At 37.2% G+C, this 26,583-nt stretch overlaps 1 protein-coding gene across 1 annotated transcript; it reads left to right on the plus strand.

Annotated features, from left to right (window-relative positions):
• Positions 1-517: 517 nt before the first annotated feature.
• TMEM244 (transmembrane protein 244) lies at positions 518-25,116 on the plus strand. The gene is made up of 6 exons (XM_040449236.1): positions 518-709; positions 15,834-15,919; positions 17,466-17,539; positions 20,986-21,111; positions 22,652-22,696; positions 24,487-25,116. The coding sequence occupies exons 1-6, from the start codon at positions 677-679 to the stop codon at positions 24,579-24,581; spliced, it is 459 nt and encodes a 152-aa protein (XP_040305170.1). The 5' UTR covers positions 518-676; the 3' UTR covers positions 24,582-25,116.
• The last annotated feature ends 1,467 nt before the right edge of the window (positions 25,117-26,583 follow it).

A 26,583-nucleotide genomic window follows, 5' to 3' on the forward strand; every position in this document is an offset into this window, starting at 1 on the left:
TGTGGTAAGTGAAGGACTGGTTCTGGAGCCCTGGGGCACAGAGAGATACAGAGTTCTGGTACTGAATGCATCCTGGCAATTCGTGGAAACATTTCACTCTCTGTGTAAAGGCCTTTATTTTAGAGCATGAGGATCACTCTCCTTCCCAACCCCAAATCAGAATTTTTATATTGCTTTGCTGTGATGTGAAGGGTCTAATGATTTCTTTCCTCGGCAGGCGGAAGCTCCTGCGGGGGGAAGAAAGAACAGGCCATGCTTCAACATGAATGCCAGTAGCATCCTTTGGAGACAGTCTCAGGACCTCCTAACTGAAAATCCATGTTTCTAATTTAAGTATGAGCCCATAATTACTCATACAGCCAGGGAGAGTTTCAAATCCCTGCCCATTTGCCGTGCTGTCTAAAAACAATCAACTCATCTTTCAAACTTGACCAAACTACAAATGGAATGAGAACTCGGTCGTCTAATAAGGTTGTTCATCCCGGCGCTCAGCAGCTTACGTGTGGCTCACAGATGGCTTCTGTCTCATTCTGTGTAATCCAATCATCCTGCACTACTGTGTCTCACACTTAGTCTTCAGGAGTGATTGGGAAGCTCGCAGCGACAATTCTCTCCTTCCAGATGTTGTCAATAGAAAGAGAGTGTCTGTCACCACCCCTCTGACTAGGATGTGTCCATGGCTCTCCAGACCAGAGTTGCTGCAAGCAAGGTAAAGAGGAATGACTTCTTCGCATTGGCTTTCAGTTACTGCCTAGCACGGGTGTAAGCAAATATGTTCTATAAATGGCCTCTCTGTCAGCAGGCGACTTGTTTCACTTTTGGCTGGGAACTATGCAGAAAACATTCTGCGGCAATGCTTGCGTCCTGTGGTAATGGTGGCAATCTAGAGACACCCATGCCCAAGAGAAGATTCTAAAACATTCAGAGAATGGTTGTTTAGGAGAGACCGTTTCACCTTCTAGTGTTAACACCTGCACCTCTGCTATCGGTTTCTGAAATCATGACAGTTTGGCCTTGCTCTGTTTTTGGCAGGGGATGGCTTTCATTTCTCCCACTTCTAAAAGATGTGCAAGATTTTAAAGGAAAAGTATTGAAACATTTTAAGCTGTAGGTTTGTTAGTTTCTTTTTCCCTTGAGGCTAGTGTTAATAGTTGTGTTTTATTTCAGTATAAAAATACCCCTTTAAAAAAATCAAAGCACCTAAAACAAGGAAATATGCAAAGCCTCAAAGCAGCTGTGTAAATTCACACAGGCTTTGGGCCTATAAAGATCTAGCCTTAAGGGAATGACACTCTGGAAAGTCAGATTTTTACTTAAAAATTAAATTATGTTTTATGAATTAGTGCTACATTCGTTTTAGTAAAATATCAGCACTGTGTGTATTTCCTCAAGCTTTTTCTGCTCACTGCCATCATCACAACGTACATCATCAGTTAGAAATGTTAAGTATGGCAACAGCTAAGAAAAATTTTCTAGGTCAGTGAAAATATTATCTCAGGGAAAATATTTTTTTAAAACTTATTTTTAAGAGCATTTCAAACTATTCATAATTTATATATAGTTTGGGGATTGAACAAGCAATAATAACTTTTACTGGAGAGAAAAAAATTAAAAGGTAATATCCTTTTCCTTAAGTAGCTTACATAAAGAATGGGGACTCTATATTTAGTCTGGGCTTACACACACACACACACACACACACACACACACACACACACTCCTTCCAGGGTAAATATTCAGGTAATTGCTACAGGTCTTCCTTTTTTATAATCCCAGAGCTTTAGGTGTTAGAATCCCAGCTATAGAACATTAGGCCAACAGTGAATACATTCAAAATAGGTGAGTTGTTGAAAATCTGGTCTCATGATACATGCCTGTAAGTTATGAGTTAACTTTCCTTAAGTCCTTGTTCATTGTCAATATCATCATCACAGGAACTATTCAAATGCTCATAAATTAATACTAATGGCAAAAGTGACCTTTATCCAAAGAGAATTTCAAGACTTAACAAACATTTATTGAGTGTATGCAATGTGCCAGCCATTGGAATAATTAAATCCCCCCTGTCTCTATACTTTAAATGAGAGAAAAGCTGACTCAAGGGAAAGAACCATGGCCAAAGGCCATTTAATTAATTTGCTGTCTGGGGAACTAGCACAGGAACTGGGAAGAAAGCCCAGGTATGAGGACTGCTAAATTGTTGTTCAGAATACAATGTATTGTTATTCAGAACTCCAGTAGGATACACATTTCATAACTACACTGAACTAATGTAAAGTTACAATTGTAAAACAAACACTGAATTTAAAAATCTCAGGGACACACCACATTCCTGTGTGTGGTTATTGACATGACCTAGAGAATTTCATCCATGCAGACACTTTCAGAGGGAACCACTATCTGAAGGCTGGACTGTGCTCCGTGGTACTACAGGCTAGAGAGATGTATTTCATGATTGCTCTGGAATTGCCCAAAGAACTGAGAAGTAAGCTTTCATGTGGGGAGTAATAGGGCAAGGTATTATCTGTGGAGCACATATAGTACTTAATGCTAGGAGTTTTACACGTGTTCTGAATACAAAACCCCTATGAGATTTTACCTATATTTTATAGATGAGTAAAACCAAACACAGAGTAATTGGCCAATGTCATAGCCTTGCCAGTGAGAAACTGGAAAAGAAACCCTAGTGTCTCTCACCCTGGAGCCTACATGTTTTACGAATAGACTATGGTTCATACTGAAGTGAAATTTTGTTATTATTTTTACTGCTCTTCCCTCATCATTATTCAAAATATATTTATCGCATACTTACCACAAACTAAGCAATAGCTTTGTGGCTGGAGAATTAAACATGATTAAATCTGTGTCTCTCTCCTGGAAAGTCTGGAGAAAAGGGAACCTCTATAAATAAGTATGCTACAAACAATGTGATCGGATCTGTAAGACATATACACAAGGCTATGGATGCAGAAGAAATAAGAAAGGATTGATTCTGTCCTACAGTAGGAGATGGAGTGGTAATAATGATACTTGAGCTAGACCTTGAAGAATACACATATATTTTCTCTGTGGTCAAGAGTAAAGCTCTTCTAGTTAATGGGAGCATTCTGCTTTGCAAAATCACATAAGGGCTCCCAGTTTTCATAGAATAAATAGAGCAAGTTATTATAAACGGACTAGACCCAGAATTCCCATAGGGGACTTCTATACTCCAAAGATCATACATTCCTAATGCTACTTAAGATATTTCTGAGTAGAGAAAAAAAAGAAAAGCCACAGATATTTTTATGAAATAATAATTACATTGTCATCTAAACCTTATAAAGATAGCAAAAGAAATAAACTACAGCTCAATCTTACTTATGGAAATAAAAGTGAAAAGCAAAATAACATACATTAAGACCAAATAATATTTATTCTAAAAATGTGAGGGTGGTTCAATATTGGGTAATCTACTAACATAATTTATCTTGTTTATAAAACTAAGTAGGAAATTGTAGAATCATCTTCATAGATGCTGAAATGGCCTTTGACAAAAGTTAACAATGATTCCTGATTAAAACATTGAATAAAATAGGAAGTGATTATTTCTTTAGTAATAGTATATATCTATAACAACATACACACAAACACAAACATTGCAATCCTAAATCCAGTATATTTCTTTAAAAAATTTTTTTAAACATTTATTCATTTTTGAGAGACAGAGCATGAGTAGGGGAGGGGCAGAGAGAGACAGGGAGACACAGAATCTGAAGCAAGCCCGAACTCATGGACTGCGAGATCATGACCTGAGCTGAAGTCAGATGCTTAACAGAATGAGCCACCCAGGCACCCTCAAGCCCATATATTTCTTGATAGAGAATGTTAGAAGCATTCACAATAAGGCCAAGAACAAGGCAAGTATACTCACCAACTCCACCATTATTTGAAAATAAATTAGAGGTACTAGCCAATGCAATCAGACTACAATAAACAATGAAGCCATAAGAATTGGAGTAGAAGAGGGGCGCCTGGGTGGCTCAGTCGGTTAAGCGTCTGACTTCAGCTCAGGTCATGTTCTCACGGTCCATGAGTTCGAGCCCCGCGTCGGGCTCTGTGCTGACAGCTCAGAGCCTGGAGCCTGTTTCAGATTCTGTGTCTCCCTCTCTCTGACCCTCCCCTGTTTATGCTCTGTCTCTCTCTGTCTCAAAAATAAATAAAGGTTAAAAAAAATTAAAAAAAAAAAAGAATTGGAGTAGAAGAAGTGAAACTATATTTACAGGTGATATTATTGTGTATTTGGGCAATCCAAGAGAATCAATAAAAACACTAACATAATTTTTAAAAACGATTCTGGGGGCCCCTGGGTGGCTCAGTTGGTTGGGCCAATGACTTCGGCTCAGGTCATGATCTTGCAGTTTGTGAGTTCGAGCCCCGCATCGCGCTCTGTGCTGACAGCTCAGAGCCTGGAGCCTACTTCGGATTATCCCCCTCTCTCTGCCCCTACCCTGCTCACGCTCTGTGTCTCTCTGTCTCTCAATAATAAATAAGTGTTTAAAAAAAAAAAGATTCTGTAAAGTGATAGAATGTTAAATTAAAAACAAAACCCAGAAATCTTTATGTACATAAACAATACCACTTAGATGGTACCATAAGATAAATCTTTGGTAACATTAGTGGCAAAAGCAGGATTATTTTAAGAATAAATTTCGGGGTGGGGCGCCTGGGTGGCGCAGTCGGTTAAGCGTCCGACTTCAGCCAGGTCACGATCTCGCGGTCCGTGAGTTCAAGCCCCGCGTCAGGCTCTGGGCTGATGGCTCAGAGCCTGGAGCCTGTTTCCGATTCTGTGTCTCCCTCTCTCTCTGCCCCTCCCCCGTTCATGCTCTGTCTCTCCCAAAAATAAATAAACGTTGAAAAAAAAAAATTAAAAAAAAAAAAGAATAAATTTTGGGGTGCCTAGGTGGCTCAGTCGCTTAGGCGTCTGACTTCGGCTCAGGTCATGATCTCGCAGCTCGTGATTTCGAGTCCCGCGTCAGCTCTGTGCTGACTGCTCAGAGTCTGGAGCCTGCTTCAGATTCTATGTCTCTGTCTCTCTCTCTCTCTGCCCCTCCCCTGCTCATGCTCTGTCTCTCTTGTCTGTCAAAAATAAATAAACATTAAAAAAATAAATAAATTTAAAAGGGGCACTTGGGTGGCTCAGTCGGTTAAGCATCTGATGTTGGCTCAGGTCACAATCTCACGGTTGGTGAGTTTGAGCCCCTTGTCAGGCTCTGTGCTGACAGCTCGGAGCCTGGAGCCGACTTCAGATTCTGTGTCTTCCTCTCTCTCTGCTTCTTCCCTGTTCATGCTCTGTCTCTTTCTCTCTCTCAAAAATAAAATAGACATTGCAACAGGAAGTGTGTAAAATGTGTTATGAGGAAAAATTAAAATACTTTTGAAAGATACAAAAGCAAATTTGAATGAATTTGGAAATTTTTTTGTTTTGGTTTTTGGATAGCAGGAGTAAACATTATAAAGCCACCATTTATTCCCATCTTAATAATAAATTTAATATTATCCCAATAAAAATAACATAAAGTTGTTTTATAGAGCTATTTAAGTACATTTTGAAGTTTATTTAGAAACAAACATAAAACATAGTTATGAGACCTCTAACAAAGAACAATGAGGGGTGCCTATATTAAAACATACTATAAAGCTCCTATAATTAAAACAGTGTTACATTTATCTATGAATAGACAGAAAGTCAGGGCAATCAATGGAAGTGAATAGAAAGCTCACAAATAGATAAAAATGCATATAGAAATATAGTATAAAATGGGGCGCCTGGGTGGCGCAGTCGGTTAAGTGTCCGACTTCAGCCAGGTCAGGATCTCGCGGTCCGTGAGTTCGAGCCCCGCGTCAGGCTCTGGGCTGATGGCTCAGAGCCTGGAGCCTGTTTCCCATTCTGTGTCTCCCTCTCTCTCTGCCCCTCCCCCGTTCATGCTCTGTCTCTCTCTATCCCAAAAATAAATAAACGTTGAAAAAAAAAAAAAGAAATATAGTATAAAAAAAGCGAGTGTCTCACTGGCATGTCAGGCTGTGACAGAAAGCAAGAGCAAGGATGTACTAAGAAAATGATGACTATATGTAAAAAGAACATAGGAGGTATAGTGTAGGTGCTCAAATCGGTCAAATTTGGGACAATTTTAGCATCAACAAGAATCATGATTATTAATGTGTTGTAACATATGGAAAATAAAAAAACACTACAAGTTACCAAAAATAGATGAATAAATGATATATACATAAGTTCAAGGTAAGAAGGGAGATCTCTAGGGGTGCCTGGATGGTTCAGTTGGTTAGGCGTCTGACTTCGGCTCAGGTCATGATCCCAGGGTTTGTGAGTTCAAGCCCCACGTGGGTTTCTGTGCTGATAGCTCAGAGACTAGAGCCTGCTTCCAATTCTGTGTCTCCCTCTCTCTCCCCCCTGTTTGTGCTCTGTCTCTCTCTCTCTCAAATATAAATAAACATTAAAAAAAAGTTTAAAAAGAAGGGAGAGCTCTATGAAAGAATGTGCACTAATATGTAGAAGAAAAAATAAAATGAGAAAATTACTATTTTACAACACCAATGTAAGTAATTGATTCAGACAAGGTATATCGCTGGATGCTAAAGCCAATAAATACAAAGTTTTAGGGGAACAGAACATTCACATAATCTCAAGCATCACTCCACAGATTACTTATTAGTTACAAAGGATAAAGACTACAATTAAAACAGAGACATCAGCAGGCATCATCTTTACCAAGTGATCAAACTGATGAGACCAAATAGTATAATGTGTCTCCTCATGAGGTACAATGGAAATATACAATATTACATATGTAGAATTCTTCCCCAAAGATTCTAATCAGAAGGAAACCATCAGACCAATCTAGGGTATGGCACGGAAGAAGTATGACAACCAAATGTAATGTGAAAATGTATTTGTTTGTTTTTAATTGTTCATTTATTTATTTTGAGAGAGAGAGAGAGAGCAAGTGTGCGTGGATATGCAAGCAGGGGAGTACAGAGAGAGAGAGAGAGAGAGAGAGAGAGACAGAGAGAGAAAATCCCAAGCAGACTCCATACTCAGTAAGGAGCCGGACAGGAGACTTGATCTTATGATCATGAGATCATACCCTGAGCTGAAATCAAGAATTGGACACTTAACCAACCAAGCCACCCAGGTGCCCCTAGAATGTGAAAATTTAATTGATTCTAAGTTTTGGGGACAACTGGAGAAATTTGAATATGAATTCTGTATAAATAACATTGTGTACCCATTAAACTTTCTCGTGTATGATAATAATTGTGTAATTATATAGGAAATGTCCTTACTGTTTTGAGAGTTCAGGGAAAAAAATACCTAAATTCACCGACAATTTTGTTTCCACTTTCTGTGCTTGAGAAATATGTTATAATTTTCACATTGCCTTTTTACGGTTTACCTGCTTGACTTTTTCTTGCAAAGGCTGTAGTTAAATTTTAAGTCATTTAAATGGGGCAAAACCTAACATAAAAAGATCTCTTTTGAAAGTATATGTTTTATGTAAAATACAAAATACTCTGGTATAATGTATTGTGAGATACGTGTGCATAGATTAAGCTTAATCTACACTCCAGTAGCTGCTGGTTAGCATCTGGAGTATCCTTGTCAGGAGACTACAGTTGAAAAGATTCTCAGGCAGTTGAAAAGCTATTAGTGAAACCTATGCCAGAGACTTTGTCAATGAGCGTAAGAAAGAAATTATAGTTTTTACTGATGAAATAAGTATTGTTCAAAATAGGCAAAATTGAACAGGCCTCACTATTCTTACATGAATGAGATATCAGAATCTGGGAAGGTCAACCACCTAAATACCATCACAGGAGCACCCAAGATCTAGAGCCCATATTCTTGTGTTGCCCCCCGTCTCACAACGCTACCTGCACCCCACCACACCCCAACACACACACACACTTCATGAAGAAATCTGTCAACTGATCTGGCCAAGATGGCTGACCCTGCCTTGAGGATATCATTGTGACATCCTCAGAGTAAACCTGGCAAACACAAAGTATTTGTCAAAGTGCTGGGAGACAGACAGTGCAAACTCCCTATGTTTTCAAAAACAGGTTGTATAAGTGTTTTGGTGTTTGTCTGCTAATACATTTTTGTATATTTGGCGTGGGGTTAAGAATGACTTACTATGATTCTAGCATATGACATAGAAACCTGGTCTTTTCTCTTTCATTAAAAATTTATAAAATACAGAAAAAGTAGAAGGAAATGCCATGATTTTAGCATCTAAAGACAAACACTCTTAAGACATTTATGTTTCCTTTCAGATTTATAGTTTTTAGATACTGCATTAAGGGTATGGGAGAGAGATGGAAAGCCCCCACTTACTTCTTGTCTCTGGAAACTACAGGGGTTGACAAAAAGAACCTACAGCTCTGGATAGCAGTTTAACTTACATTTGTGAGAATAATGGATTGTGGGTGATTTCACTTTTTTTGTGCTTCATGTTTTTACGTTTTCCAAAATTTCCTCAGTGACGATTCAGTTCACAGATTTGTGTATACTTTTATCTTTTGTACTGAATACTTTGGGGGCTGAATTAATGACTGTGCATTATTTTAGTAAAAGCTGGAATTTAGAAAATCAAAGAGGCAACTGGGGTCCTAGAGTATTTTAGACCCTTTTGAACTTTAGAGATTGGAGAAGAAAGAGTGGAGACCTGCACTGACCAAAAACTGTTAACCACTACCTGTCTCATCTTCTCCCACCTCCCAGAACCACCCTCATCCTCATAACCTACGCTATCATATTAGTTTTAATAGAGACAAGTATCTGAACTTGTTTTCTACATGTTTGTCTTACAAACAGTCTTAGTTTAACAGCAGCAAATAAGCCAGAAGCCTTCTCTTTCTGAGAAGTATTCTGGGTACTGACCCTTACCTCAACCCTATTTGTGGGGTGCCTTTTACATAGGTCACCATGCTTTGTGTGAGGCGAATTCTATCATTAGACATCCCTGGCACTTTAGAAAAGTTCATTTGACTGAAAGACAGCCACCTATGGTCCAGTCAGCTGTCTACTAGCCCCTGTTAATAGCACTGTATCCACCCTGGAGGCCATATACCAGGTAGTGACTGGTTTATCTAACCAGGTTCTCTTTTTGTGTGTGAGAGAGTTCATTAACTGGGAGAAGACTTGAAAGAAGAAACAAAGAGAGAAACAGAGACCAGAAGAGGTTAGTCATCACGTGGAAGATTGTCGCAGTGTTGTTGGGTCTCCAGTGCCACCGTGTACTTAACTACTGAGTTGTGGCTCCTGAATGGTGGCTAAACAGCTAAATAGCTGCTGAGTCCATTTTCTAATTGATTCAGACATTATTCCAATAATCATCATTATGAAGCTTTTCTGTTCCCTTCAACTAGAGAAAGAGCCTAATGGACATATTGAAGTTTGAGATATAATTTAGAGTACTAATTCTACAAATAATATTTTTTTATCACTTGTAGCATCTGCCATTGCTGTAGATATGATGACTAGGTTGATGGTTTCTTTAGTTCTTATAAAGGGGATGGGGACACTATCTCCCCCATAGGATTCTATGTGCTCATAGTTAGACTTGGAAATATCCTTCAAGATCAGAGATTCTTAGCCAGGGATCCATGCATGGATTTTAGCAGTCTGTGAAAACCCTGAAATTGCACACAATGCCTTGTGTATTTGTGAGCATATCTATTTTTCTGCATAGTCCATACTTCGCATTAGACATTCAACAAAATAATGAGCCCCTAAGGGTTAAAAACACCATTGTTTTATTTTACACATAAAAACATTACTCAGAGTAACTTGCCTACAATCATACAAGATGTGATAGCTAGAAACTAGGTCTCTCTCTTTCATTACAAATTTATAAAATACAGAAAAAAAGGGGGAGAAATCACCAATGATTGCACCATGTAAAGATAGACACCTTTAAGACTTTTCTATTTCCTACCAGAATTTAGGTTCAGATCACACTTTTGAAAACTACATATTGATTTATTGCTTTCTATTACACTTGTACTAAATTCTACTCACACCAGCAGTCTAGAACAATGTCTTTTATGTTCACCAGAACAAATAAATCTTCTAAAGATATATATATATATATATATATGTATGTGTGTGTACATATATACGTATACATGTACACATATATACGTATATACACACACACATATATACACATATATATGTATATATATCTTGCCTATAGGAGAACAATGGTATCTTACTGTTGTTTCAGTGTGCATTTCTTTATTATGAGTGAAGTAAAAGATTATATTTGTTCATTCTAGTTGGAATTCTGTCTCTCATCCATCTTGTCCATTTTGCTCAGGAATCCAGTTTTCCCAGCTGTCCATCCAATTCCCATTTAGACATTCTACCTGAGGAGGAAACGATAGGAGAAACCTACCTTCTGTTTATCACATGGACTTGTTCCTGTGTCCTCAGTAGATCTTTGCATTGCAATCATCTGAGAGGTTTGTTAAAATGCAGATACCCAGGCTCTACCCAATATCTAGAGAATCTTAATATCTAGATATGGAGTATGAGGATTTTGCACTCTTCACATGCAAACACTTGGTATTTCTTAAGAATAATAAAATTTGAATAGCATTTAAAGGGCATGTGGGCTGACACTGAATATGAAGAGTGTGGACCATTATGATTCTCACTAACAACAGCCCTCTATCATTGTGAATCCTAGGTTATCTCCCTTCTGAGGTAGTCTTGCCCTCATAATCAGAACTGCAAAGTTTATGTTTTGACTTGGAGTTAATAAACTTGATATAAAATTGCAACTTTTCCATTGATCAGCTTTGTGCATATCACTTCATTTCTCCCAACCTCTGTTTCTTCATTTGAAAAGAGGTGATTACAATCTTAGCTCAATTATAGTGTTTAGTTTGAAGTATGAGATAATCTTTACAGGTATACTTTAAATGGTCATGTAAATATTAGGTATATTTACTTGTTCTAATTGTTTACTGTGTGATACTTTTGTTTGTCTCACTTCCTTTGTCATCCCAGGAAGTCTGAAATAGCTTTGGGCACAGTGTCAACACTCAATAACTATCTGGTGATTGATTATTATCTTATCGTTCAGCGAAGATTACTTTTATATGAGGTGGTGTTCCATGTGGCCTGGGCTCTGATCTGTCATAATGGTTACTCCTTAACACATGTGCAGGTTGAAAATCAGCCATGATTCTCTCACTCCTAAAACTGTAATGAGTGAGTCAACTCATATTCACTGAGAGCCCACCTGTGGCAGGAACCAGGCCAGCCACTGTGAATACCTTATTGAGCATAAAGGACGTGTCCCAGTCCCCCTCTAGGTAAAATGGGGTGTCATAGAACAGTTAGACCCCATATCTTTTAGCCAATTGCTTGAAGAAATACCACAAAATATGTGGAAAGTATCCTTCTGGGGCTGTTATGAAATGGTACAAGAAAATTCAAAAGACGAATGAAGACTAGGATGAAAGCTAGCTACTGACTCCAGAAGGATGGAATGAATGTGAACTTCTCCTTTTTGAATTATGCCCAGAGTTAGAAGGTGGAGGAAGGATGGTAAAAGTATCCTCCAGACTGAGAAGTCACTTTGAGACTGCCAAATGAAGCAAGACACTCCACACCATTTTCACAGAGTTTTACTCAGGGTAACTTACTGACTGTGGGGATCAGGTGGGTAATGATCCACACGCTATGCAGCCAGGTCCAGACCTTAACCCACAGATTTTGTGGAGGAAAGGGTATAGTTATCTAAAGTGGGCAGATCCAACAAGCCTTCCCGCATTCTGGTCAGAGCATACGTTAACCTCCAAGGTGCCTGGAACACATAGCCCCAGGGGAGGGCACGAACAAGATGCAGGACCAAAGATGGAGTCAGTATTGTTAACACTCCTGGACCCAGTCAAACCAGTTTGGAAACTGGAAAGAAGGTTGAATGAGTTATGTAGCTGGAGCACTCAGTCTGCACTAAAGCTCTGAGATCTCAGAGACACACCTGCATATAGTAGTTCTGGTCTGGGGGATTCTGAAATCTCAAACTAAAATAATTTTATTCCTTTCTAGAAGGTATAGTTGTTCCTTAAATTCAACGCATTAAGAAAGGCTTTGTTGTTTAGGGCAGTAGAAGGAAAACTGGCATCACAATGCTTTTCATCAAAAAAGATGATTGTGAAGGTCATGTTTAGCAGACGGTTTTTTTGAAAGCAACTTATAAAGTATTTGCCATATCCTAAATTTGCACGTGTTCCAGACTTGTGCAGATATATTCTACTCTCAAAATAGTCCTGCAATTATGCACAAATAAAACAACATGGGAACTTTTTAATAAAGAAATTGCATTTATAATGATCTTGTATTTGCATATGATAAACCTCTAATCATTATAACACTGTGAAATATTAACAATAATGCTTTAACATCATCAAATATCCAGTCAAGTTCAAATAGCCAAATGTCATAAATGTCATATTTTTTTCATACTCTATTTGGTTCAGGATCCAAATATGTTTTTTTAAAGAGTAGTAAAGGGGCGCCTGGGGGCTAAGTTGGTTAAGTGTCCGACTTCTGCTCTGGTCATGATCTCGTAGTTGGTGAGTTCGAGCCCCTCGTCAGGCTCTGTGCTGACAGCTCAGAGCCTGGAACCTGCTTCAGCTTCTGTGTCTCCCTCTCTCCTTCTGCCCCTTCTCCACTCGTGCTCTGCCTCTCTCTCTCTCCCAAAAATAAATAAACATTAAAAAAATAAACTAACTAAATAAAAATTATTTAAATTTTAATATTAACATAGAAATAATAGTTTTGTGTTTGTATATTAGTATAGGGACCATATATTATTTTCTTTAATTTTTTAAAATGTTTTATTTATTTTTGAGACAGAGACAGAACATGAGCAGGGGAGGGGCAGAGAGAGAGGGAGACACAGAATCCAAAGCAGGCTCCAGGCTCTGAGCTGTCAGCACAGAGCCCAACACGGAGCTCGAGCTCACAAACCGCAACATCATGACCTGAGCCAAAGTCAGATGCTCAACCGACCAAGCCACCCAGATGCCCCAGGGACCATATGTTATTTATCTTATTTTGGATTGAATTGAAACAAAGCGATCATCTAGAAATATTTCAACTAGAGGCTATTAATGCTCAAATTAAAAGACAAACAAATTGATATTAATATATAGAATAAAGAGTAAAGCAAACTCAAAGACACATGACCCTTAAGAAAATTACAAGGCTGCAGAAGCATCAATGTTGTTGCCTACCACATCAGCAGATTCTTACCTCAACATTTGGGAAAGAATCCAACCAACTTAAATGTGGACACATTATTTGGACCTTCGACTCAGGCAAAGTTTTCACATGTTCTCATAACCGCTAAATAATCTCTACAAATGAGGGCTTTTTACTACTTCCATATTGATTCTACCACTTGGAAGACACTACTAGCTGCCTACATTGTAGCAGACCCCACTCCCCTTTTTTCCTTCTTTGTTAATAATTGCTAATAATTTTTATTTTATTACAGCAGTAGGTGCCAATCCCCAGAGGCAAAGTCTCAGTGTTCTAAACCTACCATGGTAAACCCCTTTACTCTTTGCCTGTGCTCGTTCAGGAAGTGACCACATGACCCCAAGTGGTGGTTAATGAGAGAGACATAATGGGACATCTGATGGGGGTTTCTAGAAAATATTTTTATTCCCTAATAAAATAAAGAATAAAGAGAGCTATGAGAAGGTCTCATCCTTTTCATTATTCCCTTATAAAGGATTGTGTCAGCTTACATGAAACCACAAAGCCATGCAGGTCTTAAAGAAAATTGAGGTGCTAAGGGTACAAACTTGCAGCTAATCGTGAGTCCTAGAACTCTAAAGCACAGAATAGAGAGTATAGACAACAATATTGTATTACAATCACCAACTTGCTGACAGACTAGATCTTAAATGTTCCAACCACAAAAAAGAAATGATAATTATGTGACATGATGAAATGCTAACTATAGCTGCAATGCCACTTATAGTACAATATACAAATGTATCAAATCAACATGTTGCACAACTTAAATTTACAAATGTACCAAATATATTTCAGTTAAAAATAATAAAATCCAAAAATAAATGAATAAATAAAAGAATGGGGATAGGAGGAGATTAAGGATCATGAGGGAGGGGAGATTAGGCAACAAGGAGTGGGAGATACTGAAGGGCAAAAAGGGAGGAGAATGATGGGCAGAGGGAGAAGAGACTTGGGCTAGGGGAAGTCGACAGGGAAAGAGTAGGGGGAAATGCTAGGCATGGTATGAGTGTGGGCAGGCGGAGGGCATGGGACCCTGAAGGTGCTAGAACCCTTAAGTACTGATTTCTTGTGGTTCTCTTAGGCCAGACAATCCACCCATTTTTAGGTAGTTGAAAGAAGGAAGTTCTTGGTAAGCCCATAAAGATGGTCCAGTTAGCAAATTGGTTGTGGTGTGCTGGGCGCTAACTCTCTTCTCTTGTCTCTAGCAGAGGGCTCCTCTGTGCCCAGGCCAATTAAAAGATTTGGTAGATTTGGTGAATTGGTGATTCAGAGAAGATGAATAATGCTCAAGTGTTATAAGAGTTGACCAAACAAGAAGACTTTTAAAAATATTCAAAAGGGAAAAAGACAAACTAGAAAATTTCCATGTGAAATGCTGACATTTTTATTATATTCACAAGAATATATTTCAAAAGATTAATAGGGAGGTTCAGACATTTTCAATTGTTTATTGGCTTTTTAAATGTTTATTCATGTGAACTGCCTATTTATATTCGTTGTCCATTTTTCTCTTGGTTTGTTTGTTTGTTTTTTTTAATTTGTGTGTGTTTATGTATTATGGGTATCGTTTTTTTTGCTCTTAATATATATTGCAGATATTTTCTTCCATTTTATTTCTTGGCATTTAAGCCTTTAGTCCATTTCCAGTTTATTTTGGTGTCTGGTACGAGACTGGGATCTAATGGGATTTTTCTGTCTAGAAGTTAGACAATTTTCACAACACTGTTGAATAATCCATCTGGTCCCCATTAATCTGCAATGCTTCCTTGGTAAGTCTCATATGTGGTAGAGGCCATTTCAGGCCCCTCTCTGGTGCTTAGTCAATTGCTCTGTAAATTCTTGCACACAGGCTTAATTATTATTGTGCGATTATGTACTTTTTTGTTCACACTTTTCAAATTTTCTTAGCTGTTCTCATATTTTGACTATTATGATAGCTGAGATTTAAAATCATTTTATCAGGGGCTTCTGGGTGGCTCAATCAGTTAAGCCTCCGACTTCAGCTCAGGTCATGATCTCACGGCTTATAAGTTTAAGCCCTGCATGGGGCTCTGTGCTGACAGCTCAGAGCCTGGAACCTGCTTCGGATTCTGTGTCTCCCTCAATCTCTGCCCCTCCTCCGCTCTCTCTCTCTCTCTCTCTCTCTCAAAAATAAACATTAAAAAATTAAAAAAATAAAATCATTTTGTCAAATGAAACTATGAATGTTGGCATGAAGGAAGTATGTTATGGTAGATGGAAGGTAAGTGCTATGGATTTTTTTGTACCGCATTAATCCTTGGGGCAAATGTGGACCATGTCAGCCTTTCCAGTCCGAAAAACTTTCATTGTGGACTTTGAAGTCCTTCCCACCCGTGGGTCTCCAAGCAAAACAAAGGTAGCCAACACTATCTAGTGGTCATTCATCGTCTTTTGTTTGTCAGACTCGTTACCGACAACCGTGTGAAAAAGCCCAGGCTCTTGGACATCACGCCTCTGTTCTCCGCAGGTTGTTTTGCAGAATCTCCTTATATGTGTCATTCTCTTCTACACTGTGTACTACGCGGTTCTGGGCATGTGCTGCATGATGCTCAAGTAAGTAGCGCGTTTCTTTCAAACAGAATGAAAAAGCTGAGATTGAATATGAAAGGAGTTTATATTTAATTCTTGACATGTCTTTATGGAAGAGAGGATACAACTTAAATATGGTGTATTTTCATGCCATTCTTAAGCAAAAATAAGCAAATGTGCCATCTTCCAAAATGATCAAAGCACAATCTTGAAATGATGTGGATAGATAGGGCCAGACAGGACTGTCCCCCTTACTTCTTTGGAAGATGGTCATGGAAAGAAAATGAAGCTATTACTCCCTGGGCTGGTATTGAATCAGAGCAGTTTGAATGAGAAGGGAATTTAGAGATAATCTACATCAAATTTAAATATTCTGATATATACTGAAATATCTCTTGGACTCAAGTCAAGAGACCTAAATTCTGGCCCAGGTTCTTACTAACTTTCTGAAACATCTTAACTAAGCCATAGAACTTCTCTTATTTTAATTGTCTTCATTTGTCAAGTGGAAGTAATTGATCAAAAGAAGGTTATTATGAGGACAAAGTAAAACGTGTATTTTTAATGCTATTTCTATGTAAGTGGGAGGCAATTTTTTCAGGTAATTTTTTTAGTCTCGCTGTGATTTAATTTTGTCTCTACAGATTTAGGTTGCCAATACATTGACTGCCTTGAAATACATTACGTAGATTTACAAATAATTTCTAAGAAGCTGAGTGTTTATACAGTTTAATTTTATTGTGCAAGCAAGGAGTTAGGACCCTTTGATTTCAATATGCAAATGAGTACCCAAAAATAATTATACCAACTTCTGCAATGGGAATAATGCTATTCAGCACGCTTGGAGGCAAACCCACCGAGGAAGCATCTGCTGCTCTAACAGGGTCTCAGCTGTTGCTGGGACTGGAGATGGTGAGGCCATGCCTGGAACAGGCAGGAGCTGAGAATCTTTAGGGCTCTCTGAGCCTCATTTCAAGGATTTGTAGTTAATGTGAGTCAGAGGACAGGAATTTTAAGTTCTTGGGCCTTAAAGCTCCAGGAGGCGGCTAACTGATTGACCAGCTGCACACAACTACAAACAGGCACAGTAGAGGGGGTATATTTATAGACTCCAATTTTACAACAGGAAGAGGTCTCAGAGATTAACCTTTTCAGTTTACAGATGAGACACTGACGTTTGGCTCCAAATGGAACTGACTTGCCCAGATTCACAGTTTCACAGCACCATCAGGATTAGAACCCGGGTCTTGTGTGTTTCCATGCCTATGCTTTTGACACAGAATTAGATTCTCCTCCCATATTTGATGTCAAAGACCGCCAAGATTACAGCGAAGACCCAAAATACAATGAAGTCCACTTGGTGGACAAAGTGCACTTAATTGGACAAATAAGACAATATGGATAAAAAGATTATTTGGTTGCCATGCAGGTCAGCCAGCTTCTAAATGTCCCACACATGGTAAAGCTAATGCATTATGTTGTATGTGAAGAGCGATATTCAAGGCCTTGATGTATGAAGCTGTGAACTGCCTCCTCCAGGGTAAACTATTTTCATTTGTAACATCTTCAGGGTGTATGAGTTGGATGTCCTGGCACCATTTGATTTCAAAACGAACCCCTCATGGCTCAACACAAATTATAAAGGTAATTGGTTTTAATTTCCAATCTTTGTCAATTAGTGAATCAAATGCCTCCAAAAATCAAAAATAGTTGTTGTTTCATAAAAATTTATAAAATATCAGGCTTTCCTCTCAGCCATCTGTATCTTATATCTGACTTAAGAAATTAATGTAGAAAAAATGCCATCACAAATTTTAAAGTGGCTATTCCTTAAAGATGGGATGGGATGGAATGGTGGAATAATTGAAAAGAATTACTATGTGAATTTCTATTTGGTAATTTTATAGGTAAATTTTTTGTGCATTAAATATTTTTCAAAGGAAAGGAAGAATGATTTAATATGTTGATGTAAAAATGCTCATGAGATGTGGCATGGAAAATGAAGACAATAGTGTTTGTGTAGTGTAATTATTCATTTTTGTAGAACAGAGTAAAATACATGGTGTCAGTGGTAAGAAATCTGGAGAATTATGCAACAAACTGTTATCTCCCAGCTGGGATGACAGAGGACTTTCATTTTCTGCTTTGTACATTTCTGCTTAGTTTGATTTTTCTTCCCAAGATAGGAGAAAAGGGGGGGGGGGAATGTTATGAAAGAGTATACTAAGGAAAAATTTATCTTTTTAAATTAATCATTTTTGTTGAAAAAGTAATTATTAATTAATACCTGCTATACTCATCACCCATATATATGTTAATAATAACAGCTATTTATATTGAATATATGTCAAACATACTTATTTGGTGGGTATTCGAGGTAAGTTTGTCTCATCTTTAGAAAAAGAAGATTTTAATGTTATTTCCATTATAAAATAATACACATAAATTAATGAAAGCTTATAAAATACCTACAAGTAGCAAGGAGAAAAACAGAAATTCAATCACAAACTTATATTCAAAATATAATCATTCTTAGCATTCTGCTAAATTTCTTCCTACTTTTTTTTTTTTTTTAAAGTGAATTGTGGATTCTTTAAACATTACAATTCTTTAGAAAACCACTGGACGTGGTTTGTTTGGAACAAATATGCAAATATACAAAAATTGCCTGAAGCCAAAGAAACCTGGTTTTGAATATGACTTGTACAGGAAACTTGGTCAGTTAAAATTACTGCATTCAAGAAGAAAAGCTTTAGAACAACTTCCTCAAATGGGTAACCTTGTTTGGTGCTATTATGGATTCAAGTTTGGATAGACAAAGAATAAGTTAGGAAAAAGAGGCTTTCATTCTAATGAGACACAAGAGGTCTAACATTCTATTTTAACCTTCTCTTTATGCACTTCCCTATTGAACACAGAATTCACTTGTTTCCTATCAAAACTGTCCACAGTTGTTATCGTCATAGTAAAGAGTTAGGTAGGGGCTGTGTATGTGTTTTGGGGAGGGGATTTAAAACTCAACTGTTACTATTTAATTCTTGCCTTTGGGTCAGTCAATGAAAGATAGGAATGACACAGCTTATTGGAAAGGCTGTGTTTTTACATAGCAGAGATTAGTGAAAATCCCCAGGATGCCTGGCACGGTTTATATCGCTCTTTCCCCTCACAAAACACTAACATTTGTACAAAGATATCAATAAAACCTTAGCCTATTAGATCTTTAATTTTGGGCTTGGGGAGATAACTGCCATAACTCTTCAAAGTTGTTACTTTGAGAATTTAGACTAATCTCAGAGATAAAGTGTAAGAGTAATCTCAGAGCCTTGGGCATGTATCTAGGGTCAAGTTTCTTGTCTGTTTCAATGATTTTGTCACCCAGGAGAGTCGCTTTAGCAAGGACACTGGAAAGTTTAAGTCTAGTTAAAACATTTTGATTACTAATAGCTTTCCTTTACATAGCAGAGAATAGGTTGCAAATTGCTTTCATTTTAAGTTAACATCCTCCCAACATTTTTTTTTTTTTTTGAGGTAGATAAGATAGCACTCCATTTCCCAATTATAGAGAAAGACTGACCCAGAGGTTAAAATTGTGCTCAAGGTTTTATAACTAAGCTATGAGGCAAGACTGTAACATTGGTATCCTGATTTTAAATTGTGTACTGCTTCTTTTACATCATGCTTTCTTTCATTTCATAAACAAAGCATAAGCCTTTTTTATCAACATATGCAAATATAGCTTGTTCAAGACAAAAATCATTGTCTCCAAGCAGCTGCAAGTTAACCTATAAAATCTGTAAATGCTGATAACGGAGGCATCTCTATTTCCCTATAATAATCTGGGGGCTCTGTGAGCCACTAACAGAGGCAGCTGTGGAAATGTGGTAGAAAGACGTGGAGTCACTGTGACACAGCAATGCACTTCCTTCCACAACCTTGATTGTAGGGAATAGGACATACTGAACTGAACCTCATTCCCGTATGATAAAAAGGAGCTGGTGTGAATTCTCCATTCAACTTCTGAAACCTGTTAAGTTAAATTAAATAAAATCGAAGAGGAATAAGTGGAAGGCCTTTAAAAAGGATGGCAATTGGGACCTGCTTACTTGGTCGGTGTTTTGCTTGCCCATGAAACAATCACTGGCTCGTTGGTTAATAAATGACTTCTTTATTATTTAAAATAGAGAGTTTGCCTGTCTGGATTCATTGATTCCTGAATTATAAGAACGTATAATCAATTGCTGTGTTTTGTTTTGTCTTGTTTTGTTTTCAAAAATAGAAAGGTAATTTTTATGGAAAGTGATACCATTGCAAAGGGACCTTGACGTGTGTCACGTATATTTGTCACATGCATTTGATGGATCTCTCCTTTGAAACCACTTTAAAGATCCATACCAAAGACAAAAGGCAAAGGTTGACCCTTCACACATTCAAGGCTCTTAGAGATTTGTGGTCCTGACCTATAAATAATGAGCTCTTTATACATGTTCAGGGAAAGCACTCCAAGACAATTGGGTGGATTTAGAAGAGTGCCTCCATCCACATGAGCCATTTATGAGGCTTCCTTTCATCCATGGTTATCAGTTATGTGTCCCAAATGACTATCTGGGCATGCCATTTTATTATAAAGACACAAAGGAATTCATTTCCAAGTTAGGCAATGATTGGTACCAAAGAAATGTTATAAATCAATGAACTCTTATGTTTCTTTTTTTCATTTCCTAAAACTGAGAACTGAATTTCTCATTAGTTTCTAACATATCTTAAATGGAGATTTGCAATCCAACTGTAGATCAGCAGGTATTGATTCCATTGTAACCTTCCTTTATTGTATTTTACCTTTTAAAATGGTAAGTACAAAGAAGTACAAAAGAGATACTGTTATTTTTCTATTAAGTCTGAGGATTATTAAGAAATAGAATATGTTAACAAGTTCTTATCCAAAGTTGAGGATTGTTAAAAGATGGGATATTTAAAAAATTCTTGCCAAAATGTCTTCACAGACATTGTTGTAATGGTCCTATTACTAATTGTGTTTCAGAGTTGTTAGTTCCTCTAGTTCCAAATAATTATATTCTCCATTCCATTTGCAGTCCTTTTAATCTCAACACAGGTTACCTACTTGGTGTGTGGATTGCTTTTCGTTCTGGTTGTAGAAGAATGGGTCTGGGATTATGCTATTTCAGTAACCATTCTTCATGTTGCCATCACTTCAACTGGTAAGCAAGATAAAATAAATAAATGTGAAATCTGATGTTGTACCTAAATTGATTCGTAAGAGTAGAACTTTGTTATATGCATATTGCCCTCTGATGGCTAACTAATAAAACTGGTTAGAGTTCTTTATTCCTTCCCACACTACCCCTCCCCACCAAGTTCTCTTACCACTTCCTGGGAAAGATTTTGATTGGCTACACCTTCTAATTCAAAATGGTACTGAAATGTAGATAGATGTGTCCTATTCTCCTCTCATGTTCAATTTGCCAACAGCTTGTACAGGCTTTGCCTCTGTTTGGAATACTTTTGCTCCAAAACCCTCCCTTGAGGCAGAAATTGACCAAATCCTGGGACCTGGGACCTGAGGAAACTCATACTGGTAGGCTGGCAAACTTCCCAACAGTAGTTAACTTACCAAGAATACTAGGTTCTTAAACTAAAGGGTTTTATTTCTACCTGTGATCTTTGGAGTCAAAAGAAAATGGATTAAATTCCAATCCTACCTTTTTAAGAAGTGTATGGTCTTAAGGAAAGTCTCAACATCATTCACATTAGTTGTCTCCTGTGTAGATGGGGGAGACCCAGTGACATGTCAATGAGAATGAGAAATTTTCTGACTAGTGTCTAAGCATATATTTATTCAGTAAATGACAGTTCAAACATTCTTTCCTCTAGCCATTCAAAATGTACTCTTCTATTGTAACTTTTCTCCCTTCCTGTCTTCCATTGAAAAAAAAAAATACTAGTCAAGGTATGCGTGGTAATCAACCACAAGTTATAATTCAAAGTTATTATTTATTAGCAACTTAAATCACTCTTATATTTTCAGTGCTGTGGTCTATTAATGGTTTAATCAGTCTCCATCTTAAACAATTTCCAAATGAATTGCTACACCCCAGCATCACTATTATTAGAGAATGCTGGTATATCAATATCCTAGTCCCCTGGCACACACCCTCCCTTAGTAACTTTTGGAACCCCTGAACCCCATAACTCAAATTCTCTCTCTTACTTTGGGGACTAAGTTCAAATGGAAGACAGTCATAGGATATTTGCAAATGGGCTCTGGAGCATAGGGTGGCTCAATCTTCAAGGCTGAGATAGGCAACAGGTTCCAGACCCAGAAAAGTTACAAGTTAATTGTCTGACACATGGCACAAAGAAAGTGCTTAACGAATATTGCTGAGTAGAATTGAGCTCAGAGCGAAGTGGCTCAGAACTCCAGGGTAAGTCAGGTTTTAAGGATGGTCTTAGGATCATCTCTGTTGCATAACACTCGAATCAACTCATAATCAAATCAACACTCAATCAATTCAAAACATCATTCCTAGAAGAGGAGTTTCAGGTATCTGGTTTCACAAATGACTTTCTAGACTACGAATTAAATACAGCTTTGGGGATACCCAATTTTAGGAATGTGGATAAAACTTCTCTTTGTTATGTGGATATGATCTGACCAAACAAGTATTTCTTCGTTGACTAAAAAGAAAAATAACATATATTTTAAAAATGAACAACATCCTTTTTTTCTTTCTTTTGCAGTTATGTTGGAATTCCCCTTGACATCACATTGGTGGGCTGCTTTAGGTATATACATATGATACCATATGTTATACACATGTGTGTATGTATTAGGTACAACATAAATATTTATATATACAGTGGGGGCATCAAAATATTTTTTTGTGTGGGTCAGGTAATTGGACCAGAAGGCTGCTCAGAGTCTCCATCTTTCTAAAATTACATAGAGTAAAACACTGGATATAGATTTACGACATATTCTTTTGGTTCTCTTTCAATATGAATGACATTGCTGTTTTCATAGTAGCATTATTTCATCTATTTTTTTTCTTCCCACAAATCAAACAACTGAATTAATCAATTGTGTATCTAGTAAGAAAATTAGCCAATTTACAGTGGACTTTTCTAAAGCTTTTCCTTTAGCTTAAGCCATGTATGGACCACAAAAATTTTTACCTTTCCTCTTTTCAGTAAGTTTGGCAATAGTTTTATCTAAATATTGTCATGCTTAATAGTGGAAAATAGAAATGCAGCATTTTACTACATTGTTTTCCCCAAAGCCAAGTTATCTGTTTATAGTATCAGTATTATTTATATTACTCATTAGCTCCCTTCACTAGAATTTAATTTTCCACTTCCCTTACATCTCCATAAGCCTTAGTGTGTATTCTTCTCTAATATTGTTCAGTACATACAGAACACACATGAGAAAGTACTGAAATTTTATTTTGCATGAGGCTTTCAAAAAATGCACATTTTTAATAAATCAGAAAGAAAATCCCGAAAGACATGCTATAATTAGAAATGCTCTTATCTCTCCATGAAAAACAAGAACTTATCTCTTGGATTTTATTTGCAATACCACAAAATTTACTTTATTTAAAGCCCTAGGCATTTCAGTCACAGAGCAGATGCCACCTGATGACAGAGGAAGTCTGTTGGTGAACTGGAATGGCCAATAGAATTGCTAAAATAGTTGGGTCACCATTTCAGTTTTAAGAACTAGGGTTGGTTTACTCAGAGAATGGTGGCCAAATGACATTTGAGGTAACCTTCTTCTGTTTGCGTTGAGTTAAAAATTTTAGATATAAATGAAATGTGGCTACACAGCTTGGAAATTCTATCTCATGGTCCCGCGCTAGATGTGTGTCTGAGTGAGGAAGTTGTCCAGTCCTGCTGAGCCTCTGATCCCCTAAGGGCTCTCACCTCTGGGAACTTTACCTTTCATGGGAGTTACACTGTTACCGGCATCCAAGGAATCACAGATTTATGGAAGCCCTGTTAGGCTGGATTAATATTAAAACAAAACAAAACAAAACACAAGAATCGCTGGGCCAATGAAATCAGAGCTAAAGGCATTTTCGTATAACCGAATAGCGCAGGTAGGTAGACTTCTGTTTTCAAAATCTCTTCTATGCTAAGAAATATTTTCCAAGTTAGAAGAGAGCATATCTTCCATTTATAATTAGAGAGGAAATACCTTATAAAATATTTTTAAATAACAACAACACAAACAAATGGCAGGTCTGAAGAGCTACAAGAATTGAGAATCGTGAAATCCCTGGCATGTGCTTTGACTTCATTGTCTTTGAATTTCTGAGTTTTAAGAGCTCCTTACTATTAATTTGACACAACCACGCATCTATTCCCTGAAGGAAGTTTTGAATTTCAACAATTTATCAGCACAGAATATATACCTACTGTCTCTTAGCTGAATCTATAAACTACCCTATTTCAAATGCTATGTCAGTTTCAGGAACATTATTTTAGTCATGACAATTGTTCTTATTCATAATCTCACCAATGAATTATTCATTATTGGTAGTTAACCAAAACTTCCCTTTCATTACTTGCAGGATCCGGCTTAATTTCAATGATATGTGGAGGCCAGGCTTTCGCATACTGTTTGTTCAAAGACAACTTTATCTATCCAGATGTGGATGAGTTTTAACAAAACAGCTGAATTAATTCGCCTCAGACTTTCTGTATTATTACATACATTGTGTCAGAGCTAAATTGTAGTTTTTTGGTTCACACCTTATATTCAAGGTTGAATGTATTCTAGATACTTTATAACTATGAAAAGAAAAGGAGAAGTTAATGGAGAGCAGAAGACTCCTAGTAAGATATTCATGAGCAGAATGTTGCAAATTCATAAAATGCAGTATTTACCAAAGAGTGTTCCATAGGACACTAGTTTCAAAATATGTTAATAGTGCCATGCAAGGAAAAAAAAGTTGCATGTTTAAGTATATTTGTAGAATCTTGGGTTTATGTAAAATATGTTTATTTTAGGACTTCTCAGAATCTTTAACATACTATTGAGAACAAGACGTGTCTAAGTAGTAGTATGCATTATGCACTGTTTCTCAGACATATTTGAATAGGGACACACTTTATTTCTGAGACACAGAGAGAGAGACAGAGCACAAGTGGGGGAGGGGGAGAGAAAGAGGGAGACACAGAATCTGAAGCAGGCTCCAGGCTCTGAGCTGTCAGCACAGAGCCCGATGGGGGGCTTGAACCCATGAACCGTGAGATCGTGACCTGAGCCAAAGTCGGAGGCTTAACTGACTGAGTCACCCAGGCACCCTGGGGACACACTAGAAAACGCTGATGTATCGTGTGGGTGTGGAAATTATAATATAGAAGAGAGTGGAGTTAAAACTACTACAAATCCCTATAAGCTGAATTAAATTCTATTACTGTCCCACAGTACTTGTTTTTGTGATAGAGCATTTCTTGTAAAATTATTGCCTTTTAAAAAATATCAGTGTCTATTTCTTTCCTTAGACTATGTTCTTTTAATATAGTGCTCCTCAAAATTTTGTATGCATTTGAATCACCTGGAAATCTTATCACAATGCCGATTTGGGTTTGGAAGGGCTGCGATGGAGCCTAAAATTCTGTATTTCTAACAATTCCGAGAAAATGACTGTGCTGTTGGTTCATGGGCCACAGTTTGAGTAGCAAGGTACAAGTGGTTGGGAACAGATATTTTTAGAGGTTATATAGCTCTGTGCTGCCAGTCCTATGTTGTCGTTTTTTTGTTTTTATATCATTGTTATGCAATGTTTGTTGAATTGGATTAATACTGAGACTAGTTAAATTTATATAATTGTCTTAAATATTTACCACTGGTAAATGTAGATTAAACTCTCTTTTGATATAAAATAAGTGCATACCATGGTTACAGCTAAAATATAAATATAAGGAAAAGGATAGGAAAGTAACATATACCACTTCCCCTCCATCCACGTATTCCCACACACAAACATTTTGGGCAACAATTAGAAACTAAGTTAAACCAGCTCTAGAATTGTTTCCTAGATGACTCTTTTTCACTCTAAACATCAAATTCTTCCATAAAGGTTTGCATTTAACCACTAAGAAATGTCATGCTAATTATATGTATTCATACATACACAAAAACTACACTGTGTTGATCAGTTACTGGTTAGATAATTCAAGCTTCTCATGCACATACAAGCACAAAAGTATTCCTACTTTCTTCCTTGCTTCTTTCTCACATTTACTTATTTCCACGAACTTTTGCCTTCCATCCATTATTCTCATTCTTTCCATTAATTTCCTCCAAAATATTTAGTCATGGAATTAGCAAAATATGTAATTCATCGAAATCAGTCAAAGGATTGTGAATTCCAATTATTAATAAAGATTTTTCTTTCATCTCTAAAAGAAGGCAGCATAAGGTAGCTATGAACGGGTCAGCATTATGATCTTTGATTCTCCAAATAAAACCCTACTGAAGCACCCAGAAAAGAGTGTTTGGTTATATATATAACAAAACTCAATCCTGCTCTACAAAAAATACAAATATCAAACAAACCGTGAATGAGAAAGTCTGCCCCTATAGAAACTCACACATGGAAGAAATTTACAGAAACATTAAAGCTGCCTAAATAAATTTGATAATTAAAAAAAGATTTGGT

This window comes from Herpailurus yagouaroundi, unplaced genomic scaffold, assembly GCF_014898765.1.
Source record: "Herpailurus yagouaroundi ecotype Mexico unplaced genomic scaffold, PumYag 198, whole genome shotgun sequence".
In the NCBI taxonomy this organism is placed as follows: Eukaryota; Metazoa; Chordata; class Mammalia; order Carnivora; family Felidae; genus Herpailurus; species Herpailurus yagouaroundi.